Source organism: Macrobrachium nipponense, chromosome 26, assembly GCF_015104395.2.
Source record: "Macrobrachium nipponense isolate FS-2020 chromosome 26, ASM1510439v2, whole genome shotgun sequence".
Classification (NCBI taxonomy): Eukaryota; Metazoa; Arthropoda; class Malacostraca; order Decapoda; family Palaemonidae; genus Macrobrachium; species Macrobrachium nipponense.
This window is the reverse complement of record NC_087215.1, coordinates 61,901,127-61,927,452: the sequence shown is the minus strand read 5'-3', so window position 1 is coordinate 61,927,452 and position 26,326 is coordinate 61,901,127. Positions and strand designations below refer to the sequence as shown.

At 46.0% G+C, this 26,326-nt stretch overlaps 1 protein-coding gene across 3 annotated transcripts in view; it reads right to left on the bottom strand.

Annotated features, from left to right (window-relative positions):
* LOC135200331 (ubiquitin-fold modifier 1) overlaps positions 1–15,658 on the bottom strand; it is a 29,359-nt gene extending 13,701 nt beyond the window's left edge. The window contains exons 1-4 of one of the 3 annotated variants that reach the window (XR_010311263.1): positions 15,461–15,658; positions 3,773–3,829; positions 1,910–2,727; positions 78–220 (exon numbers count right to left, since the gene is read on the bottom strand). Coding sequence is in view for 2 of the 3 variants with exons in the window: in XM_064228893.1 (XP_064084963.1) it covers positions 1,364–2,338 (975 nt within the window). In the remaining variant the exon portion in view is untranslated. Of the gene's footprint in view, positions 1–77; positions 221–382; positions 2,728–3,772; positions 3,830–15,460 lie in introns of those variants that run through there. The other 2 variants (XM_064228893.1, XM_064228894.1) reach the window with 2 other exon arrangements.
* Positions 15,659–26,326: the final 10,668 nt, after the last annotated feature.

Genomic DNA, 26,326 nt, shown 5'->3' with positions numbered 1-26,326 from the left:
TAATCCTTCGGGCCAGCCCTAGGAGAGCTGTTAATCAGCTCAGTGGTCTGGTAAAACTAAGATATACTTCACTTCACCTCCTACAGTGAACCTTGTGTGACAAAGTTAACACAATTTCAGGTTTTTTGCCATGACCCTTGGGTTTCCAATTTTACTGATTTTGCCTTCTATTTCCATCAATCCCAATTGGTCTCACCCCAGCTAACTGTTCAATTTCCACCTGTCAAAGATAAATCATTGATTGTATGAAGATCTTAAGATATGGCTCAGTAAATTGATTAAAACACTTCAAAACAATGATCCTCATTAGAAGTGACAATGTCAAAAGGGTTATAATGAAGCTAATATAATTGGTTAATAGCTCTGTTATAAAAATGCAATCTGAAAAATATCTGAGTTTTTTATTCATTTGACAATTTCCCAAATACTATACCTAACAAAAAAATTTCTCCATACAATGTACTACTACTTCAAAAATATTCCTGCATAAGCTCAGAAGTATCATCTTGTGATACTTGACCTTATTTTATAAAGGTAATACTACTCATCAAATCTTTATACACAGAGTACAGGTGCAGAACATTTTCCTAATAAACATGTCTAAAGCTAATAAAAAGTTTTTAAAGCAATCACTCCTACATTCTATCATGGAATTTTACTTGAATACCCCCAAAACATAACACAGGAGCTACATCAGAAATCTCATAACATTGAAATTCATTGAACCCAAATGGTAAACCCACAATCTTATATTCTGAGCATTCAGTGTCTAAATTCCTCTCATTTTCACTTTCTTACATTCAGTATTTTAAAACCTCTGGCTGTCTTGTGGATCTGTTTTCTATTTCCATTGTGTTACCATAGAAGAAATTTGCATGAACATTCAGTTGGATTTATGTAATGATAATTTATTGCCTATATTCCTAGAAAACACTAAAAGTCATGGGAATCCTCAAAATAAATATAGTATCCTGTTTTCCATTACCTAGATTTTAACAAATAAATGGTTGGTACCTATTTGACAAGAATTAAATTATGCTCAGTATTTCAAATCCAATTCTCCTCTATAAAACTGAAACCATGAGCTAACAGAGAACCTTCCAAATGAATAGAACTCACCAGCAAAATCTTGGAAATAAACAATATCTTGAAACAATTTACATAACCAACCATACATACACTTCTCACATACAAAACTAAAACAACTTTGTATCCAGTGTTACTTTTTTCTTTTCTCATATCCTGAACTATACTTACTAATTAGTCACCCTGGCCTCTAATTCCTACTGCAGAAGTATGGAACAAAATTTTGAAAACTGGAAACTATAACACAGTGCACTCCCTAAGTAATGCACAATTACCTTCAATTAAAACTTCTATTGATGGCACAAGTTATGTAACTCCAAACCATACCTCCATCTTCCATAGACCAGCACAATAATTTTTCCTTGCAACGTTGTGAAAGACAATCATCACTCATAAGTGAATCAAATATATTTATTATTTCTTTAAAATCAATAACAAATGGTTCATCTTCTGATGATATCCAAGTGCACCGTTCACCTTCATAACAAGGTTTTAGTTTCATAACCTCTCCTTTTAAAGATAAGAAGAGTGCAGTAAGCAGAGATTCTTCTTCAGCAAAAAGTTTACAGAGTAAAACTGGAGACAATGTACCTAACTGAGTGACAACACTCACATAAAGATCATTACAATCATGTGATTGTAATATGTTCCTTAACCACTTTATAAAATAGAATGAGGCTTTGCTGGGATTCCCATGACTTATTTGTGATACTACAGCTTCAGCAAGTAACTCTAAACCATGAGGTAACAACAAGGTTTGCTTCATCTGGGTATTCATTTCTTCTTGAGAGAAGGACTTTGCAGTTTCTAATAAGAGACTTACCTGATATCTTGAGTGCACCTTTTCATCATATTTACTTAGGTGATCCATTACTTTCTTATGGTACTCTAATTGCTGTTTAGCCAACACATTAAGGTTATGGTCAGCACCAAATGCTTCAATAACTTTTTCATTTACGTAGTCTGCCAATCTTTTTTCAATCAACTGATTTTGCAAAATGAAACTAAAGAAATATAGACGTGCACTCTGTAACTGATGCAGAGAAAGAACCCAATCATATTTTTCTGCCATGTTTTGAAGGGCAATGTGAATGCTCCCATCCTGAGAGCAGTGTCTTACAGCTTTCTCACAATATTCACCCCAAGATACAGCCCGGTTAATGGCATCTTCTGTCCAGTGACCTTGACTATAAGCTGCTGGCAACAAGTCATGCATGAAGTACAAGATATTTTTCACAACCACTTTCCACATGATTACCCCAGGTTACTTCTCTCAATATCGGCAAAGCTACTTAGTTCATCATCAAACTTTTCTGGGAAACTATAACTAAATTATGACTCAGTGTAATAAACACTCATGAGATATTCATCTTGCTGAAGCTCTCACTTTCTTTGTGCAATAATTCTTATTTAAACATTATTCAGAACTTCCTCTGCATCATAAAAATACCACAAAATTATGTAGTGTACATGTCTAAACTGCCAATCTATTCATTATGTTGTTTCAAGCTACTGCAGGTCTTTTGTCTGGTAAGAAGGGCAAATCTTCATGACCTAGTATGTGTGGTCTTTTTCAGGCACTCTTCTTAATGAATCTTCAACTCAAGGTTCAGGACTCTATGTCTAATTTTGTTTGATCATCTGTAGAAGAAGAGGAAGACTTTATTCAGTGTTCTTCCTTTAAAACAAAAAATACCACCCTTAATATCTATCAACTAAGTACTAATAGGCTACTGTATCATTTGAAATTTAAGTACTGCCTATTTTTCAATACCAACAAAATATTGTTCCATTTCATTACTTCAAATGCACAAATCTGCATTTTTGACAAGTCTACACAGCTGATCAAATGCCAGATGAACAAGTAGGAGTATGTATATACTGTTTGATGCCAAGTTCTGGTTACTACTAACGCACAGCTCCAAGCTGCAATGTTATACAAAATGTTCATCAAAAGGGTTTCAGAAACAGCACTGTGTGCATTTCCACATTTTATATATTATTTTCAATATTTCCTGACGTACAAACCCCCATTTCATAAAAGTCTTAATTCATCAGAATTGTTTACAACATACCTAAGCAGATCAAATGAATAGGCAGGTTCTTGGGCCAAGATCATCCTTAGCTTTTAGATATTAGTGGGGAACAGTCAAGAATTAGTGGGAAACAGCTAAGAATAACCACAAAAAATATAATAAAACCAAGTTAATGATATTGATAACTTGGGAATACATCAAATTGTGATCTTTTGAAATGCATTACTGTCCACTGAAATATTCTGCATAACTACACCTTCCAGGAATAGTGTGAGAAAACACTCTTGAAGGATAAGTCCATACATTATATAAACACTGTTGGAAAATAATTACTAAGATTTACAAGTTTCATATTTTGTTCATCTGAAATGATCAGCATGTTTTGCCACATCAATTGTCTTCTGCGGCAATGACACCGAATTTTCAAGTTGTGAGTTTCAAAATGTTTAAATTATTATACACTTATTGTACACAAAATGAGTGACTGGGAGGGAAGAAATTATTACTTTATTAAGCAATATTTTAAGACTACAGTACACCATTTAAAAACTTAGAATTGTCAAGTTTTAGGATGAATTAACAAGACATCAACAAGGAAACAACTTCCTAATTATTCAATTTTAGTTATCAAAACTTGTCAATATACTTACACTTTGTATGGAAGTTTGGGATCTGAAGTCAGGGTGATCTTGAAAGTAACTTTTGATCTGAAAAATAAAAAATGAAACTGAAAAAGATAATGACTTTTGGAGTATTGCATCTCGCTCTCAAATTTTTTAGAACGATATGACAAATTTTCTAAGACAATTTGTATTTTTCATAGCTACAAACCTAGGGTTATAACAATAGGATAATTTCTAGCGCCTAGCTGGATCCAGTTAAAAAGCAGATGAAAGCAAGGAATCTTGTGATATCTGGCAACGCATGCGTAGATGGGGTGAAGTGATCAAACACCGATCGTCTACGCCAGTCTTTCCCAACTCAGGATGACTTTAACAAAAAGATGGGCGGCTAGAGGTGGGCAGTATAACATTAAGACCTCAGGTTTGTAGCTATGAAAAATACAAATTGTCTTAGAAAATTTGCCATTTGTTCATACGCAAACAAACCCTTGGTCTTAACAATAGGATAGACTCATACTTGGAGGGAGGTATAAGACATCCTAGACCAGCTGGGGGCCTACCCGCCAGTTAGCTCTCAAAAGAAATAGTTCTTAGAGAGGGACTGAAGCCCGTTGAGAAGCTAGATACACTAATATCTAACCACTCAGAACTTGAGTGACGTACAATGATATATGGGATAACCATTCTATAGGGAACCAAAGAGAAACTTTGACTGTCCAAAAACAAACCAAGGCACTAGGGTTTGTAGTACTCCAGACTCCTCCTTGCCCAGGAGCGGAGCCCATGCTACTAAATAGTGGGTAAGATATTGTATACTGCACGACCACACTAACAGTATGACTACCTCACTCACCTGTATCAGACCAGTCCAGCAAATGACGTGTCAATTCCTTAAACCGCCCGGAAGAAGGAAAGGTACAAGAGAAAGGAGGCTGCCAGCCAACTCACTCATTCTCTCATCCACACAATCATCTTAGGTAAGATACAAAGGTGCCCCGTTAAGGGCAAATATGAGTTACACAACCTATTGGGCAGCCCCCACAGGACCCAGGGAAAACGTGTCCATAGATCTGTGGGCAACATCCTTAAGGTAGAAGGAGGTGAACATGGACTGGCGTAACCAAGTACCAGCGCTCAGAAATCTATGTACAGCCAAGTTCTTTTTGAAAGCCAGAGAGGGACCAATACCCCTAACGTCATGTGCTCTAGCCTGCACAGACGTGGTCATGGAATCATCAAGAGTCAAGTATGCCTGTCTGATGGCTTCCCGTATCCAAAAAGAGATAGCAATCTTAGACACCTCTCTCTTTGTACGGCCTGTACTGACAAAAAGTCTGCGGCAGCCTGGTCTAAGGTACCAAGGCCTTTTAAGATAGCAACGCAGGGCCCGTACAGGGCACAACAAAAAACTCTTGAGCATCACCACCCACAAAGTCAGTCGGTGATGGAATGGAAAACGAAGCGAACCTGTCATCATGCATTGAGGGATTTTGGGTCTTTGCCACAAATTCCGGGCCAAATTCGTAGGACACTGACTTCCAACCCCTGGTGTGCTTCACCTCATAACTCAGACTGTGGAGCTCTCCTACCCTCTTGGAAGATGCCAAAGCCAAAAGGAAAACTGTCTTGAGCGTCAGGTTCCTGTCAGATGAGCGACGCAATGGCTCATATGGACTCTTAGTCAAGCTCTTAAGCACCAAGGAAACATCCCACATTGGAGGCTTGAGCTCTCTAGGAGAAGTCGACTGCTCAAACCCCTTAACTAGCAGGGAAAGTTCCCAGGAAGAGGAGATGTTGATACCCTTCAGGCGTAACACCAAACTCAGAGCAGCCCTGTAGCCTCTAATAGCAGACACGGACAAACATTTCTCGTCTCTGAGGAAGGTTTAAAAGTCTGCCATTCGCTGAATAGAGGTTGCGAGTGGAGAAAAACCCCGTTTACGACACCAATCACAGTAGATGGCCCATTTGCCTTGGTAAACTGCGGAGGTTGACTTCCTTAGACTGCTGGACATGTGCCCAGCTGATTTCTGAGAAAAGCCTCTCTCTCAGAGGAGATAGTTGATAGCCTCCAAGCGTGAAGAGACAGGGATTCTACTGACTGGTGGAACCTTTCTGCATGGGGCTGACACAGGAGATGACGCCAAGGGGGAATCTCCCTCGGAATCTACGACAACAACAACAACAGATCTGGAAACCATTCCGCCTGAGGCCACAGAGGGGCTACCTAAGTCATTCTGAGACCCTGTGAACCCAACAGCCTGTTCAGAACCTGACGGATCAAACAAAACGGAGGGAAGGCATACACTTCCAGGTTGTCCCAGGGATGTTGGAATGAGTCTTCTGCCAATGCTACGGGATCTGGGACCACTGAACAGAACACCTACAGCTTCCTATTGTAGCGTGTCGCGAAAAGGTCCAGCATGGGTCTCCCCCAAATCTGGAAAAGCTTGTCTGCCACCACTTGATGAAGGGACGACTCTGTGCCTAAGATCTGATACCGGCGACTGAGTTTGGCTGCGACCACGTTCTGTTTCCCTGGGATATACCTGGCTGAGAGCTCTACCGAATTGCTGATTGCCCACTGGTGAAGCTCGACGGTGAAGGCATGAAGTTGCTGAGAAACTAGGCCTCCCTTGTTTGTTCACGTAGCCTACCACCGTGGTGTTGTCCGACACGAGAACGACACAGTGACTCTCTACCATCCCCCGAAACTCCTTCAGACCCAAGAAAGCCGCCTTCAACTCCAAGACGTTGATATGCTGCTGCTTGTCCTCCAAACCCCAAACACCTGAAGCGATGAGGCCGTCTAAGTGCGCACCCCAACCTGCGAGGGAGGTGTCTGAGAACAGAAGGAAGTCCGGAGGGAGAGAAATCAGAGGGACACCCTTCAATAGATTCTGGTCATCCAACCACCAACGAAGGTCTTCTCCCACTTCCAAAGACAGTGGGATCATAAACAGGGGAGAGTCCCCCGCCAGAGACCAGAATTCTCCCAGTCACCATTGCAGAGACTGAAGATGAAGATGCCCATGAGGGACCAGCTTCTCCAGGGAAGGTAGCACTCCCAGAAGAACCTGCCACTGATGAGCTGACTGATGCGACTTTGATAGGAAGTTGCGCGCCACAGCCTGCAACTTCACCAATCTCTGATCCGATGGGAAAACTCTTGCCACTGTCGTATCGATGACCATGCCCAGGTAGAGAATCCTTTGAGCGGGTACGAGGTTCGACTTTTCCTGGTTTACTAATATGCCCAGGTCCAGACAGAACCGAAGAAGACGATCCCTGTCTTGCAGCAGCTTCTCCCTGGAAACTGCCAAGACCAACCAATTGTCGAAGTACCTCAGCAAACAGATCCCCTGAGCATGGGCCCAACTTGACAAGAGAGAGAAGACCCTGTGAACACTTGAGGGGCTGTGGTCAACCCGAAGCACAAGACTTTGAACTTGAAGATCTTGTCCGCCAGAGAGAAGCGAAGGAACTTCCTGGATGTGGGATGAACAGCGATTTGGAAGTATGCGTCCTTCAAGTCTATCGACAGCATGAAGTTGCCTTCCCTCGCGACTGCCAACACCGAGCGCGGGGTCTCCATCTTGAACCAGGTCTTCCTGATGAAGCGATTCAAGGTGGATAAGTCGATCACAGGTCTCCATCCTCCCGACGCCTTGGGCACCAAGAAGATGTGACTGTAAAACCCCGGGGACAGACGCATCCTTGTCCAGCATTTTCTGCACTTCCTCCTGAAGAGCCAAGAACTTCAGAGAATCTGGGGATACGTCTTCCTGAGCTGCGGCTTGTCCGACAGAGGAGGAGAGAAGCCAAATGGCAACAGGTATCCCACCCGAAGGACATCTACCACCCACTTCTCTGCCACTTGGCCCAATGGCCAGCCAGGCAACCCCCCACCCGTGGCACAGGAGAGGGAGAGGCGCCCAACCTACCGATGGGGCCCCTAGACCTCTGCCCCTTGGGCCTCTTCTTGGTTTAAAGGAACGAGAGCGAAAGGGGCGTTGATCCTGAGACTTGGGCTGTGTCGAACGGGAAGGCCCAGCCAAACTCGAGGTCCTCGATGGCCTACCAGGCGACGATCTCCTCAATTGCTGCTGGACCGGGGGAGGAGGAGGGGCCGGACGTCTCCGAGGGCGGGACTCAGATTTAGACATGGCTTGGTGCACCAGTCAGTCCTTGGTGTCAGGCCGACGTCGGACTATAGCATTTTTGAGTTCTGTTCGTGGAAACAAAAATTGCGACTCCAACAGATCACCGTTCCTCAAGGCCAGCAAAGACTCGGTGTCGAGCAACCTCTCCATCCTAGACAAAGCCGCGTCCCTCCTAACCAGAAGATTAGCCCATAAATTGGCACTGAGGTGAGCCAAATAAGAAAACGCCTTGCCCCCGGACTACAAAAGACTGGCAAGCGAGGCGGCACTCACCAACCCTTCAGGGGACCTGTCAGAAGCTATCTTGGCAATCATCACAGACCAGAGGTCCAGCCAAGAAACAGTATGCAACATGGAGGCCGCCGTAGATTCCAAAGCTAAGGCGTCTTGCGGAGATAAGGACGGAGCCACTGACCTCACTTGTTCCATAGTCAAACCCGGCTTCAGGCGAATGACGTCTGGGTTAAGGTGGCATGACAACAAAAATGCAGAGCTCGTTGCATAGTACTTCGTGTGTCTTGTGAGAGGTGGGGGTAGTAGTTTGGTAGAACCTCTAGAGCGAAGTGAACCGTCCCGGTCAGAAACAGAAGCATTAACCTTCTGCAAGACCGACTGAACGTGCCCTGACAACGGCAGCTGAAGAGATGATTTGGGGTCCTGGGTAGCTCCCACCAAGGCTTCCAAGCAAGAAGGAGTGTAAGACAACTGAGCCTGAGTCCTACTTTCCAAATTGTTGAACCTACGAATGAGATCAACAACTTCCGAAAAGGAAGACAGAAACTCCTGCATGTCCCCCTCTTCCTGCTCTGGCACCGGCGACCGACAACGAGAAGGATGTGTAGGCTCTTCTAAAGTGTTTTCTTCACCAAAATTCACAGAAGGGTTAGTAGCCAAACAGTCTGAAATCCCTACTAACCTAACTGGGCTGAGTCCAAGCGTCAGCCTCCGAGACGAACCCACTGTAACATTAGGCACATCACTTACCTCAACAGGTGACTCCAGACGTCCATGAACACAGGGGCGTGGCGGACGTACGTACGCGAGATGGGGGGCAACTCAAGCACTTGAGATTGACGGAGAATCCCTTACAGTGGAAGTCTTGGAAGCACCAGCTAGAGAGGCAAGCAAACACTCCAACTGCACCACCTCCATGCTCAATACCTTCAACCTCGTCACAGGTGCCTTCAGATCTTTACGGCGACAAATAGGCCTTGGAGAAGAAGGAGCACTACCATCACGTGCATGGACAGGGGAGGTTGCAACACGCTCGCGATGTGCAAGGACCAAAGGGGAGGGGTGGTTGCCCATACGAGATTCGGCAGCGAAACAACCCCTGCAGAACACACATCACTAACACTGCCCGAAACCACAGCACTCTAGGGAACACGTCCGCGCTGTTCCTCCCTCGGCGGCGAAGGAAGGGCAAAGTCCTTAGCCTTCCAATGCTTAATACGCCTACGAGGCGTAGAGGGGGAAGAGGGAGAGGAAGACAGCACTAGCTTCTTATGCGCACTCTTCTCGGAAGGCGGGGACAAAGCAACGCGTTTCCTACCAGTCCTCCCAACCGATAAGGCAGCCAACTTCACATCCAAAACAGAGTCCAGCCTCTGAAGCACTGCCTGGCATATGACCTCAGACTGATGTGCCAGGGAAGGCTCCGAAGACAAGGGAGGGAGATGTTACGAACTGGGCGGCAGAGATGAAGTCGCGGCTAAGAGAGGTGGATCGGAGGAGGCGACTGGGAGATACATCATCGATGAGAGTGACGTCACGGCTTCGCCTCTGCGCGAGGGGGAAAGAGACGCCACTGGCGAAGGAATACACAAAGATAGGCCCCGTGACGACAACAGCAGGGCTGATGCCGCAGCATCACTCCGAGACAAGGTGACGGCAGACACCGGCGGAGCAATACAGATGGCCGACTGCTCCCACCCGCGGAGACGAGGCCGGGAGGAGGGGGGATGGCCTGGCTGGACCGGGAAGGGGGGTGCGAGCCTCCATAAAATGCGCTAGCAACCCCTCCAAGGACAGGGTACCCCCTAGCCCAAGCGTCTTCCAAATCGCCGCCATTTTGGACGCCTCCGACTCTGGAAGAGAAGAGAATGATGAAAAATTGTCACCCTTCTCGGGAACCGAAAAAGCTCCCGAGGAAGAGGGGGCTACATTACAAAAAAAAAACCCTGACGACCTCCCGATACTTCCATCGACGAATCAATGGAAGAAAAGGAAGGAGAAGCAGGGACAACGCTACTATGGGGGTTGACTACGGCGGAAGACGAAACATCGTGAATAGGAGCAAAACCCTCCCAAGTAGGAAGAGTGGAGACTCTCCGATGTTCCCTCTTACCATAAAACTTCCTCCACTGCTCCATAGGCCATGCCCGGCATTCCGTACAAGGATTCGTAATCGTACAAAAATTTGAACAACACCTACTGCATGTGATGTGAGGGTATGTCACTGACGAAGCCGAAAAAAGAGAACACGGGAACCCAGGAACGCTGAAGTCAAGAATGAGCAGAAGCAGCCATAATACCAGGTAAAAACACACACAAACACGCTAAAGGAAACGAAACGGGCAAGAACCGGGAAAAGGCCAAGAGAGGAAAAAAAAAAACAACTCTCGTCCAGGCAGTTATGAAAAAACTGGCGTAAATGATCAGCGTTTGACCACTCTTCACCCAATCTATGCATGAGTTGCCAGATATCACAAGATTCCTTTCTTTCATCTGCTTTTTAACCGGATCCAGCTGGGCGCTAGAAATTATCCTATTGTTAAGACCAAGGGTTTGTTCGCGTATGAACAAACAAGGTTATCTTAGAATACAAATCCTCATTTTAAACTTTAATTTTATTACCAATATTTTGATGGGTGGATCATTTACAAATTGAAATAAGAGATAAGTACTTAATGATAATAAGTTACCATAGGTTATGAGCAACAGTGGCCTCCAGGGGAAAATTAGCCTTCCACACAATCATTTATTTGCTTGGAGTGAGGTCTCACCTGCTGTAGGAATCTTTAGCTGAAAACCCTTATAACCAAGTCAACAGACTACAAACCCAAGAGGGCTCCAAAGAAAAATAAGCCTGCTGAGAGAGAGGCAAGTTATTGGAAAAGGAGGTATAAATGAAAATTAGGGGAACAGAAAATAAAACTGATCTACCTAAAATCCAAGAAAAATCAAGAGACAGCAAGACTAGACATGGCCCTGACTTAAACATTTGGAGATCAAAAGAATCCACTACTGCACTAAGCAACTATTAAACCTGATGCTAGAAAACGACACACTATTTGCAGCAGCAGCCTGGCTAATGTTGTGCGCAAAAAACATCACACAGCCAGAAAGAAGAAGGGGTTTCCAGACACCCACTTCTTGTGCTTACTGGTCCTAGGAAGAGGCACTAACACTGGCTCAACAGGTTAGGTCCTACCCATATCAACATGGTTGATCACTTGGAGGGGCAGTGAGTAAAGGAATGATGTTGGCATCAAGAAGATCCCGGGATGCTGGAGGGCAGCCTCCAAGACCCTCCAGAAATATGACACCAGAGAACAGAACACAGGGAGTTCGTTATTTAGTTGCCTAGTAAGAAGGTTGATCATCAGTGATTTTGAGAGCTCAAACAGCCTCCTCTCCTCAAAGAACTATAGACTTGTCCCTATTAGTACTTGTCTACATAGATGAAATGGTCTGCAAAACCATTCTGCATTCCCATAATGTACCCGGCTGATGGCTCATGGCATGGCAAACTTTCCATTCGTGCATCTCCTTGGTTATTTATCACTACAGACATGATTTGCTCAACACTACAGACTGACCCATCAAACAATCCTAGAATGCTGGAATGGATAATGGAGATACTTGCCTTCCAAAAAGGCATTACATTTTTAGCAGTAATTTACAGGCAAAATAATATTAGAAAAAAAGAAACCGTCACTTCCGTCAACGTTGTACATATGGGTTACTGTCGATATCCAGAAGGCGAACAAAGTTTCTAGATGTAGTTCTCATGTATGTAGTTTATATACCACTAGCCTTAACTAGGTTATCTAAGTTAGGACAGTTCACAAGCAATACCTGTGTCAAATGCAAATTACGTACCTATATAGCTGAGGCACTACTGGCTACCATAACTCAGGAAATTAAAATTTTTAAAGGAAGTATAAGACAAAAGCTGACAAAAGCTGTTTGAATATAGGGAGGAAAAGAAAAATAAGAAAAACCATAGGTCATTATAGAAAATTTACCAAAAGTTTTTCCCATCCGTTGAGGCACTGGAACGTCACTCTGCTCAAGACCAAAGAACCTTTATTTGTTGGTATGTCATGCAAAACTGAGATCTAGACCTAAGCCTCTTGGTAGCATCACTATCTACATGTGCTAATGTTCATAACTCTGTGAAGGCTGTAGGCTTTAATCGAATTGAACTGAACATAGAATCTGGGCCAAAGGCTAAACACTGGGACCTATGAGGTCATTCAGTGCTAAAACAGAAATTGACAGTAAAAGGTTTGAAAGGTGTACAGGAGGAAACCTATGAATCACCTGTAGGAGAGGCTGGAAAGTAAGATGGAGGAAAGAGAATATGAAAGGAGTTAGCCTACTTAATGCTCCTATTTCAGTAAAACTGACTTCCACCAGTCGCCGACCGGAATATTTACCGCCTTCATGTTCTTGTTTGCTTCTCTTTGGTTTAGTATTATGTTAATGATATTTACTTTCTTGAGTTTACGTTTTTATGCTCTTCCCCAAATGGATGGTTCTAGACATAATGCTTAGATCTATTTTGCATGTAAACTAGTACACCAGAAACCAAACCACAGGGGCACAGTACCTAGTGATCTTCAGTTTCACCACTACTTCTGTTTGAGCTGAAAGTTTGTCTCTATATTAAAGTAATTTTAAAGGTACTGTACAGCATGAGCCTATGCTCATCTAAGCCTACACTACCTAAGCCTGATATGCATGTCTGTCATACAAAATTAGGCTAAGGCCATGCTACTAGTACTCAGTGAATGCCTGCAATACTCAGTGAATGCCTGCAAAGGAAAGTTATAGGTTTAAAGTTTAGGAGCAGCTACAGTTTTGCAGGCCAACCTTGCCTTCTGCCAAGAAAATTGGCAGAGGAACACAGAACCAGTGTGGTAACAATGGTTGTGACCTAACCAAACAAACCAACCTAACTTGACTTCGGGCGTGTGCCCTAACCTGGCCGGAGAGCTTTGCCCCCCTGGACCCCCCAGTAGGGTAACAATGGCTGTGACCTAACCAAACGAACCAACCTAACCCGACTTAGGGTGCGAATGGACTACTTACCTGTGCGGATGGGTTTGGTCGTTGTGCGGCCCTGGAAATTGGCCTGTGAAACTGTAAACAACCCCAAAGTTTCTCATCTGATTATTTGCCTATTTCGAATGGTAATGATGATAATAGGCTACTGATGATAAGTAGCTAACCTATACCTAGGCTAGTAGATTCACATCAGCCGTGCATTTGAAATCTCTCGAGAGACTGAGAGTTTCCAGCCCTGTGGTTGGCTTATCAACAGCCAATCAAGAGCTTTGTAAGGGACTGGCCTAGACATCAGATGCACCGGTGATGTGAATTTACTAGTAGGTAGTAGGGTAAATAACCGGGGACGATCCATCGTCTTCGCGCTGGCTCGGCCTTATTCACTCAATATTTAATTGGTGAAACAAGAATACAATTACAACTTTAAGCCTACCATTCAAAGATTGAAATTTCGTCAACATAATGTGATATATGAAAGCCCCATACAAACTAAAATAAGCATGAGAGCTCTTCGTAAAATATGTTTTCAAGGCAGTTTTGAAATCCAATATGGCAGCAATCGTGTGGCTGGCCGGTCTAACCATGGGCAATCCACCATCTTTCCCAGCCTTCCCAGCACTCATTTGAACAATGTTAGCGTATATATGTAACGTTTATTGATCTTACTCAAGATTGCAGTTGTAATCAGCACAATAAAACAACATTTTGTTGCCTATATTAGTGAAAGTATGAAACTTTTTATTACCAGGGTCATGGTTTGAACTGAATTCATATTTACCTTATAATCGGTGGTTTTATCCTTACTGCCATCACAACTGAAACTCCACAGTGCTTATTTGTTTGTAATTATACACATTTTGGTCTTAATTCACTCAATATTGCACTTGAACCACGTTGCTGTTCCTGGTTCCTAAGTACACACTCCGCAAACACAGTTACAAGCAGCAGACAACTACATGTTTATGAGGTGCAAAGCTTTATTCCCTTAATTGTTTACTTTACTCATTATTTGGTTTAACTTTACTTCAAAATGTTTATTTAATTCATGGCTATTATCCCTTTTTTTCAACCAAATCAACCCCCAAAAATTAGATATTTCTGACGACGACGGCAAAAAGACTCATCGTTGCCAATGTAGGCTAGTGTAGCTTCACACATACGCCGATGCACTTACAAACTGTTTCCATGAATTCTAGTTGTCATAGTATAATACAGTAATGATAAAATTGCTGTAATATGTATATATACTACAAATAGATACGCTAATTTTACTTATTTCCCCGGTTTTGTGTAAGTCTTATACCCAGTTTGGAGGGTAAACACATACCAAATGACAACACCGATAAACAATTGAAGAGCGCAAAATGCCGCAAAGAATGCTGTAGTCCCCTTGAATAAGTACGAATAAGTGCTGGTTAGAGGTCAGTGTTACGACTGGTGTGATGAAAGTGCCCCAGCGTCTATGGGTACAAGTGGTGTGCGGATTAAGCACAGGAAATGGGAAGTTTATTGACACAAGCGACTCCGCAAACATCGAGATAGCGTCAATCTTCGAAATATTTGGAGTTGTAAGTAAAAACTTTGAAAGCGTTTTGGGGTTGTGGCACTGCATTGGCCACCCTTTTCATTACCCTCTGTTTCAATCTTAAAATATGGCCTTAATTTCTAACTTTGGAGAAAATACTAGCCTAGGTCTACTAGCTAGTACCTAGTAGTACTTCGAAAGGAGATTAGAGGTCTTGAGCTCCTGTTATCCCCACCAACTCATGACTGATGACCATCTCCAGTGTCAGGACGTGTTTAAAGTACTTTTTTGGAGGGTGGCCTAGCCGTGGTAGTCGGTGAGTTGGTCGGTCCACGCGGTTGTTTACCCTAAGTAGCCTATTCCCTGGGTAAGCGGCTACTTCTAGTGGCCAGACATTCGCTTAGCCTGTGCCTTAGGGCAACGATATTTAATAGCAATTTAAACTTCATAATGTTGAATTGGGATAGCCTAGCTATCTTACCTAGTAGTAGGTAAACCTACCTAGGATAGTAGGTAGGTAGTACTACTAGGTAGCCTATAGGCTACCCAGTAAGCGATTCGAAAGCCCTGGCAGTCTCTCGTATTTTTGCACACAAGAGGACGCAAGGCCTATCCATTTCACCAAAATATATTACGTCTACTCATATGAGTTCTCTGCCAAATTGGACAACAATATTCAGAAGCAGACTCAATTACGGTAAAATAAAATACAGACATATGGTTTCAACTTACGTCATGATGGTTTAGGTTTGACAGGTCACACAAACGTGTTGTTGATCGGGGAAGAAGACCTCAAAAAGAAATCATTATACTTTGAGGGAAAGTTGTCGTACTTTAGATTAGCTATCACAACACGATCTTTTTTAAAAGGGTAATTTTCTACTTCCCAGATTATTAGATTAATAAAACCCTTTCACGGGTGGTCCAAAGGATTAGTCTGTAATTCTGTGCGTAAAATTTTTGTCGTAAATTAGAGGTTGCAGCGTTGTGCAAATTTTAAAATTGTTTCAAAAGTAAGTTTGTTATTTTCATCTAAAACTTCTTTATTTGCGGGGTTTTTAAACTATTCGTTTCTTGGACGTTGATGTTTCTGGCATTCCGTTAAAATGTGTTTTGTAGATCCTTGATGGGGGATTGTATATAGCGTGCACATAAAAAAAAAACATGATAGATTACTGTGTCCTATTCTTAATCTTGTTTGAATTGTATTGTATATAGCGTGCACATAAAAAAAAAACATGATAGATTACTGTGTCCTATTCTTAATCTTGTTTGAATTGAATTGAATTGAATTGAATATACAATTTAAACCAAAGGCCAAGCACTGGAACCTGTGGGGTCATTCAGCGCTGAAACGGAAATTGACAGTAAAAGGTTTGAAAGGTGTAGCCAACATATAGGAGTAAAACCTTGCAGTTGCACCGTGAATAAATTAAAATAAGTGAAAAGTAAAGGCAGAATTTATCATTGACACATCGTGTATACGAAATAGCAAGATATCTTTCAGCAATATTATAATCGCAATAACATTTGTCACCTTTCGAAATAAAAAGAAGAAGAAAGCATCGCTTCTGTTGATAGTCTGAAGTTAAATCCAATACCTAGGTTACCACTGATGTTTAGACAGGCGGACAAGGTCTAACATTAGTTGGGAAACTTCACAACATATACTGGCAGCATAACACGACACGGTTTTTAAGTACTGCAGAAAACAGGACTTAAAGTCGAAGATAATTCATTCAAAGTATGGTCAAATACAGTATTTAGGATCAGTGGCTAGGGCTAGCGGTGCATTTCCTCATTGATTATTCATTCATTTTAAGTCTTATTATCTTTTTTTGCCTCTTAAAATAACCTGTTTTTCGCACATGTCTTCCTAGATAATATGCTATTCATAGTTTAGCAATCAACACCTCACGCAGTGTGAGAGTAATTTCATCCATCATGTAGTACTTTATATCCGCAGAATACTGAACTATTCACTTTCGATCTGTACTGTTTCGTATTTGCTTTCGTTTTCTATTATGTTGTTAAACGGGGTTCTTGCATCTGAAGTAATCACCATGTGTTGCTGGTTTTTTTCTTTTTCTTTTTTTATTTTTTAACTTTTATCTCTAGTTTCTGAATCACTTATGTTTTAAATTTGTTCCCCGTTACTTTATTTACAGTCTCAGATGATTTTGTTTAAAAATTTTCTGTTTGGTAAATTTACTTTCTGCTTTCTTTGCTTACTCCGGTCTTTACAAAGTGTCTGTTTATTTTTATGCGCGTTATCAAAGCCTTTCCACATTTCCTCGATTTTTTTCGTTTGTTCTTCCTTACTGATTCCCGCCTACATATTTTTTTTTTTCGTTTGTTCTTCCTTACTGATTCCCGCCTACATATTTTTAACCAGTGACCAGCCACGAAAGAATGACATGAATTTCCTGTGCCTTGATAGAGTTACTGAAATCTGTTTAATAAGTTTTTTTTTCATCTCTGTAACTGAACAGTTTTCAGTATATCTTAGAAGACATTTTACTGCAAACTGAAGGTGTATATTTCAAGGAAGGATTCATGCTCCTAGAACAACCCGTTTGATCGACGTTCAACACTACAGGCCTAACAAGGGAGGCAACAGGTAACAGGTTTACAATCGTGGTAATTATCATACATCGGTTCCTCCTGAAGGCCGTGCCCATAGGGGAAATTTTATTTACCAAGGGTAAACGCCTCTAATCTTGTGACACATCATCCAGTGACTAAGATAACCAAGTTCTGATCTTAACGGATAATAATAAAACCAACGATGCAGAACTTCAAGATGACACATGAGGGGCATTTCAGCTTTAGGGAACGTATTCTTAGGCATAATTAGATCTACAAACATTAAGGACAGCCACAAGTAGGTTTCCGGGAATTGGAATGGACGTGCACATTAGGAAGTTATGCGGTTTGTCTTATATACTGTATAGGTAAATATTCATGGAATAATTGTCTTCATCACTTATAATATTTCGATCCCTATACCATTCTAAACGCATTCTTTAGATTGGTAGTTAGCAAAATGTCAAAAATAGTTGACAAACAATCTTATATTAATTTACACACAAAAAAGGTATCTAGAATTGTCCTGATTATATATATATATATATAAAATTTCTTTAACCCTTTGTCTTGTCAATGTGCACCAATTGTGTAGGATACTTTAGGGACAGAGTAAATAAGAGGCCCTCTTCCCGTGTTGTTGGTTTATTTCAGATTGGCGCCTTTAGGGTACACGGCAACTGGCGTTCGCGCCAGTCTTGGCGCGACGGAGTTGGGTAATGTGTTGCTAACCATAGACATAACACTCAGTTCTGTACTTAGTATTACTATTATCAGTAACATGATACATAATTATCCTACTAATCGCTTATGAAACATTAAATTGAAAAACTGGTTTGGATTTTACATAGTAACCCGTAACATAACATCCAGTTTTGGAGAGAGACCATTTTCAATGTCTCCACGATTCTGTGTCTTTTGGAGGTCTAGGGCTCTAGAGTCTAGACCTTAGGTCATAAGAGCACAAGAAAAAAAAAAGAACCAGAGGAGGGGTGTGGGGGTTATTGTGGGCGAGGTGTTAAAAAGTGAGAGCGTAGAAGTTGAGAAAACATTGACTGAATGACCATTATTATTATTATTATTATTATTATTATTATTATTATTATTATTATTATTATTATTATTATTATTATTATTAGTTATTATTATTATTTTATCTTATTATTATTAGGCCTTATTTATTACGGCCCATGTTAACACATTCCTGGGCAAGACATGAAGCACCATCAAACTTCAGAAAGGACAATATATGCATCGTTAATATGTAGCTATTTCATATGTCAAAAAAGACAAAAGATATGTAAAGCGCTGTTTTTACGTTCAGCACTCGTCACTTGTATATCCAAACGAACAATTTTCAAAGAGACACTTGCACCTGTCACCCGTAGTTTAGCCGGAAAAACAATTTCGGTTGAATGGTTAAAACAGCGTTATCAGCAGCGGTCTGGCAGCCAGCTGTCTTACTAGCTTGTAAACCACATACAGAAGTATTTTAAAGCCTTCGTTCTACCAGTAGGACCTGGAGGGATCGAGCTTCCTCTCTTGTACATTTTTTAGAACCCTGTTGATGTAAAAGCAATAATTGTGGCGTAACCTTATTCACGGAGATTGTGCTGCAGCATTTACCTTTCTCTGTCTGTTCACATTAGATTCACAACGCTCGCCATCGTCTTGGCATGAGTCATGATCAAGATTGTGAATATAACCTCCTAGTGTACCTAATCGCCGCTCTGAAATTCATTACAGGTATGGGTCAACCTGAAAGCGGGTCACTGATTAAGACCGACCTTGGAAGCATTCCAGGCCTCACTGAAACTTTAAGAAGGCCTTGCTAGTTTTGAAATTATCATTGAAATTTGCGGGTTTTATGTCTTGGCAGCTAGTACTCTATTGTCTGTTAGCAGTTTTAATATCCCCCTAGAAATATTACGGTTGAAATAAGCATTGGTGCTAGGACGGCATGAACTATTTTTAAGATTAATAATAATGAAGACGTAATGTGATTTAGTGTTTATGGTCTGTATTTATAGGCAATTTTGAGGGCTTATGATTTTCATGTTTTAATGATTACCTATCATAATTTCAGGTGATTAACCAGCTAAATTAGGCCGGCTACATTGTATCTGCTACATCGCATCTCGAGTAAATTCTTCGGGACCGCAACAGTTCACGAGAGTTTAATGTTATTTACTTGACGGAATTTCTTCGGCACCACAACAGTTTTAGTACAGCGGCATAGCAAAAAAATTCATTTGGTGATGGAAGCACCAAACATGGAGGAATGATAGAATATTATATTGGGAACATTTTCAGATATGGAACCACTTTTGTAGTAACCCCAAAGTGGCCGCCATATTGGATTTCAAAATGGCGGCTTACAAATCTTTAATTACAGATAATTCTGGTTATATACCAGCTAGAGACTTGGTTTGTTCCGACACGGCATACAAACCTTCGGTCCTTTTACAATAGGAAGGTACTAGCGGCAGCTGGATAGGTCGTAAGCTTTCGAACAAGGGGTTCGGTAGTTAACTGCTTGTCCGACAGGCGCGCGCGCGCGACTGGGAGGTAAACAAACCACTTTTGCTTTCGGCCTCACAGCGAGTAGACGTGTGTGTTCGACGCTCTCTGCCCGCTTCTCGTCGTTTGCTTTCCTTGAGTATATGGTTGTGTTTGTGTATGAAAGAATCATTGTAAGTACAATCATTTCTCTTTTTTCATTGAATTGTGATTTTTTGGTCAATTATGGAATCTCCTCGCCTCGCTACCCCACGGAGACTATGCCCGGGTACCGAAGGGCGTAAATGCGGGAAGTTCCGCTCATTCCCGGAAATTGACCCACATGTTTTGTGCGCTCGGTGTCGGGGGCGCGAATGCACCCGAGCCGAGCCATGTGAAGTTTGTAATAATAATAATTGGTCGGAGGCGCAGTGGACTTTGTATGAGGGCAGGAAGAAGCGAAGGCCTGCAAAGGAGTCGTCGGAAAGCTCTCCCGCGACTCCTTTGGTTACGGACACTTCGTCGTCTTTCCTGCCGCCCGCTCAGCTTCCACGTTTGGCGCCTTCCCCTTCGGGGGGGGGTTTCTAGGTCCTTCTCCTCACCTGACTTGTCGAGTGTGGAGGAGGGCGCTAGATACCCTGACGTCGAGTTATACTCTGGGTCCTCTATCCGTTCGTCTTCGTGCGAGCGGGTAGAGGATCCTGCTAATCACCCGACTTTTGCTTCCTCAGGTGCGGTTGCCGCGAAGGACGACCTCGGACAGGTGTGGGCATCGTTGGGGCTGCAGGGCGTGCCGAGTGTCCAGGGGCTGCTCTACCATCTCGCTGGCTCCGTGGCGGTCACCCATGCGACGGTTACGACCACCACCACGACCCTTACAACACCTGGCTACGCTTCACCTCCTCACCTGGTGTACACCCCGCACGCGGTCTCTGTAACACCTACTACATCGGTGCAGGGGCCAGTCGCCGTACCACGGGGGAGTGTGATGCCGCCACCTGGGTTTGCCGTGCTGCCGCGACCGGACTTCGTGTGCCCGAAGAGCTCGCCCCTGGACCTCCCACCAGTACCAAGGATGTCTGTGCCGCTGGTCCGTCCAACTGGACAGCCTGCACAGCCTGCCGTACCTGCCGTACCTGCCCAGCGCCATTCACGGACGTGACGTTGATGACCACTGCTGCTGTTACTGTACCTACCCCTGCCGTCTCTACTGCTGTTCCTGTGATGCCTGCACCTGCTGACGTTGTTCCTGTTCCTGGCTCCGCTGCTCCCGATGCTGGTCTGTTCGGACAGGTGCGTCCGGGCCCTGTTGCTTCGGCAACAGCAGCCCCGGCTCCGCTCTGGATGACAGATCTGACGTCGGTCCTGAGGAGGTTGACGAAGAAGAAGAAGAAGAGGAGGAAGGTGTCGTCGTCGTCTTCATCGTCTTCTTCGTCGTCGTCGTCGTCTGCCGCCTCTTCCCCTTCTTCTTCTAAGGCTCCCCGCCGAAGAAGAAGACAAGAAGGTCGCCTCCCCCCCCCTAAGAAGTCTCCTTCGGGAACTTCTAAGGGCCCGTCTCGCTCTGGTGAGACGGGGGGTTCTTCCGCTGGTCACCCTGCTCTTCGGGGGCAGGACCCGTCTCTTCTTCTTCCGCGAGGAAGAAGACTACGGGGACCAGAGGAGTGCCGGCTAACACCGGCACTTCCTCACCTGCTGTTAGTGGTTCGGCCACGGCAGCAGGATCCGTCTCGGCCTCTCGTTCGCGAGAGGTACCGAGTGTACGGTCGCTGTTTAACAGCGACCGTGCAGCCAGGAACCAGACCTCTGAGTCCGCTCAGCGTCAGGTTCACGGCACGGAGCGGAAGACTGGTGACAGCCGCTCACGCGACTCTCACCAGACCAGCTCTCGCTCTCGTGGCGAGCAGCTGGCTACCCGGGCGGACGTGACGGTCCATGACCGGCCACGGCTGAGGCTGGGAAGAGGTCCCCCCGTTCGCCGGCACCAGCCACGGCTGGTACCAGCGAACTGACGCGCCGTGAGGATACGCACCGGTCTCACCGTGACAGTGGAGCTCGCCGGTCGCCTGACCGTCACTCTCACAGAGAGCGATCGGGTACGGCGACCAGCACCAGCTCCTCTGACACACGAGACCGGGGCTGCTGTTCTCGGTCCAGCCATTCTCCACAGCGAGACGGCTCGACTAGGTCTGCAGCTCGATCGCCACCGCGGGTTGACGATCCGCCGCAGTCTTCCAAGCCCGCTGGTTCTGCCAGCGAGCGAGGAGGGAGCGTCAGGTCTGCCTCTCCCATACCTTCAACCTCCTCGGGTTACACCGGGAGGGGCGAGGTATTGAGGAGTGATCGTGAGGGGTGCGCCCCTCAGGATCCCACCACGTCGTCGTACGTACCAGGCACGGTTCTCGGACCAGCCAGGTCGTACGCACAAGTGGTTGGAGGAGACCGAGAGGGGTCTGTCGCTGTTCCTCCCCTTGAGGGAGGAGGGTCTCGGGAGATGCTCCTGTTTGAGGGACTGGATGGTCCAACTCCGCAGGACGCAGTCACTCCTGAGATCCAGAGGAACTTTGCCGAGGTTATTGCGCTGATTCGTCAGCACAACGACCTCGGGGAAGGATCGCCGCTCCCACCATCCGAGCCCACGTCCCGGCTCGAGTCGTTCTGGGGCCCGAAGAGGGAACCCAGACCGACGGTGGGTTTGCCGTGTTCCGAGCTTGCAGACTCAGTGCTGGACCAGGTTGAATCGCTTGTCTCCGGACAAGACGGTTCGCTCAAGTCTGGCAGGTCGAGCAAGCTGCTTCCACCTCCTCTGCTGCGACAGCGGCGTTTTTACGTGCCATCTGAAGACCCGATGCCGCCCAAACAGGTGAACCCGGAGTTAGCCAGGCTGACTCCGGGTGTGTCTCTGCAGCAGCTCCTGTTCGAGAACCTATGGTTCTCGCAGCAAGAGGCACTCGGCCTGGAATCTACCGCCATGGCAGCTTTCCAGGCCGTCTCCTGGCTAGATCTGTGGTCCCTCACAGTATCTAAGGTCGCAGCCAACTCCGGGGGAATTTCTCCTGAAGATGACTCGGCCTTTAGGAGACTTTGCCAGTCTGGAGGAAGAGCCATCTCCTTCCTTGCCCACCAGACGGTGAACCTGTAGGCCAACCTGGTTCTCCGACGAAGGGACGCCGTCCTTACTCGGGTTTCCAGGGCGGCCGGGCGTGAAGCGGCGTTGGGACTTCGCAACGGACCTTTACGGAGTTCCACGTCTCTCTTCCCAGGAGAGATGGTGGACGCTGCGGTGGACAGACGGCGCACTGATGACAGTGACCGTCTGGTGCACCAGGCAGTCTCGAAGGCTTCTGGGCAGCCTCGGACTGCGGCCAAGTCTAAGAGCTCGGCTAGCGCTTCCTCGGTGGCTAAGACGGTAGCTGCGTCGAAGCCCCGGGGAAAGACTCTGTCTTCTTCGACTTCTACCAAGGGGAGCCGTAACCAGCCCTCCTCCCAGCCCTCCTCCTCCCGTGGAGGCTCTGGGAAGAAGTCGAAGAAAGGGGGGAAACGCTAGGGACGGCGTTCCCCCTCACCTGCTGCCGGAAGTGGGGGGGTGCCTGGCCAGCCATTGGGCAACTTGGCAGCGCTACGGCGCCGAGACCTGGATTGTAGATGTCCTTCGGGAGGGATATCTATTACCCTTCGAATCTCGGCCACCCCTCACCTCCAACCCGGTCCAACAGCAGTCGTACGTTCCGGGGTCATCGAAGGACGTAGCACTGAGACAGGAGATCAAGACCATGCTGAGCAAGAGAGCTGTAGAAATCGTCACGGATCAGTCACCGGGCTTTTACAGTCGACTCTTCCTGGTGGAAAAGTCTACGGGAGGCTGGCGCCCGGTGATAGATCTCTCTCCCCTGAACCGGTTTGTTCGCCAGACCCGGTTCACGATGGAGACGGCACGCTCAGTGCTCGACTCCATCAGGGAGAACGATTTCATGCTTTCGGTGGACTTGAAGGATGCGTATTTCCAAATACCCATTCATCAGTCCTCCAGAAAGTACCTCCGCTTCATCCTCGACGGGACGGTGTACCAATTCAGGGCACTTTGCTTCGGTCTCTCAACCGCCCCACAGGTGTTCACGCGAGTGTTCACTCTGGTGTCTGCTTGGGCCCATTCGCACGGGATACGTCTGATGAGGTATCTCGACGATTGGTTAGTCCTGGCGAGCTCCCGCTCGCAGTTGCTACAGGACAGGGATCGACTGCTCGAGTTCTGTCGCGATCTGGGGATCGTTGTGAACTTCGAAAAGTCTGATCTCGAGCCCAAGCAGAGGATGAAGTACCTGGGTATGCTGATCGACACGGTAGCAGGGCGAGTCTTCCCCGCAGACTCGCGGATCAGCAGATTCAGGGAGGCAGCCAACCAGTTCCTGTCTCGGCAGGAACAGGTAGCTCAGCGATGGCAAGTCGTGATCGGACACCTGTCGTCACTCGAGAAGTTAGTCCCTCACGGGCGTCTTCACCTGCGGTCTCTTCAGTGGAGGCTAAAGGAGAGTTGGTCACAGGCGACGGATCCCCCAAGCTTTCCAGTGTCGCTGACACCGGAGGTGAGGCAGGATCTAGCCTGGTGGCTGGACGACAGGAACCTCTTAAGAGGAGTGCCTCTGCGCACTCCCCCCCCGGACATGCAGCTGTTCTCAGACGCATCGACCGAGGGATGGGGCGCACACCTGGAGGAGTTGCTGACTTCAGGAGTGTGGGACGAGAACGACAAGCACCTTCACATCAATGTACTGGAACTCAAGGCAGCGTTCCTCGCTCTCCAAGAGTTCCAGGACCGCTTGGTGGGACACTCAGTGGTGTTGATGTGCGACAACACCACGGTAGTGGCCTACGTCAACAAACAGGGGGGCCTAGTGTCTCTCCCGTTGTACCAGTTGACTCGGCAGGTGCACGAGTGGGCCGAGGCACACTCAATAGAGCTGTCGGCACGCTACATTCCAGGGAAGAGGAATGTAGTAGCAGACACGCTCAGCCGTCGGGATCAGGTGATAGGGACCGAATGGTCTCTACACCAGGACGTGGTGGAAAGGCTCTTCGACCTATGGGGTGACCAGTCGTGGATCTGTTCGCCACTCGGCACAACAGGAAGCTCCAGGTGTTCTTCTCGGCCGTGCCGGACCCATGGGCAGCTGCAGAGGACGCTCTTCAACACCCGTGGGAACAAAACCTCTTCGCCTATGCCTTTCCCCCGTTCAGCCTGATTCGCAAGGTGATCAGTCGAGCACTGGTCACCCCGAATCTCAGGATGATCCTGGTGGCTCCCAAATGGCCACAGGCCATTTGGTATCCGGACCTGCTGGCTCTTCTCGCAGGAGAACCGAGAGAGATTCCCCCTTGGCACAACCTTCTCGCCCAGCCACACGTCGAGCGGTACCACCGAGCAGTCCAGTCCCTACGTCTTCACGGCTGGCTGTTATCCACCATCTCTTGCGAACGAGAGGCTTTTCTCGTAGCGCAGCAACAGAGATGGCTGGAAACGTCCGTCAGTCCTCTGCAGCTGTGTACCAGGGGAAGTGGGCCGTCTTCTGTGGTTGGTGTCGTAGACGGGGTCTATCTCCTCTCAGAGCCACTCTTCAGCAGGTAGCGGATTTCCTCGTTTTTCTTCGCCGAGAGAAGCTCCTCTCAGTCCCCACAGTCAAAGGATACAGAGCCGCCTTGGCGCTCGTCCTGAAACTGAGGGGATTGGACATCTCGAACTCGTTCGAGATCTCCTTGCTCATGAGGAGCTTCGAAAGGTCTTGCCCACCCAGGGAACTCAGGCCCCCTGCGTGGGATGTGACTCTCGTCCTTAGGAGTTTGACTCGAACGCCGTTCGAGCCACTCCGAGAGTCGTCAGACAGGGATCTGACCCTCAAGACCCTCTTCTTGCTGGCCCTGGCATCGGCGAAGAGAGTAGGGGAACTTCATGGTCTTTCCTATGATGTACGACATTCCAGGGGATGGGGATCTGTGACGCTCGATTTCGTCCCGAACTTCGTTGCGAAGACTCAGAAACCGTTGATCCCTGACGACAGGTTCGAGTCATTCACGATTCCCTCCCTAATGGACTTCACCGATAATGATGCGGATGAGATGCTGCTTTGTCCTGTGAGGGCGCTACGGCGCTATCTGAAGAAAACTCGACACCTCAGGCCTGAGTGTCGACGCCTCTTCGTTAGCACCGGGGTAACCAAGAAAGAAGTATCCAAGAACACTCTTTCATTCTGGCTGCGTGAGGTCATCAGGAGGGCGTATGAGGGCTGATGGTAGTGACGACATCCATACGTCCCGTCCGAGAGCTCACGAAGTCAGAAGTATTGGCCCCTCGTTGGCGTTTCGTAAGAACTTCTCCGTGGCGCAGGTCCTGAAGGCAGGGGTCTGGTCTAACCAGACTACCTTTACGTCCTTCTACCTTCGGGATATTGCCCACAGGTCCTTGGATACCTTTCCTTGGACCCGTGGTGGCTGCTCAACAAGTTGTGTAGCAAACCCAGACCC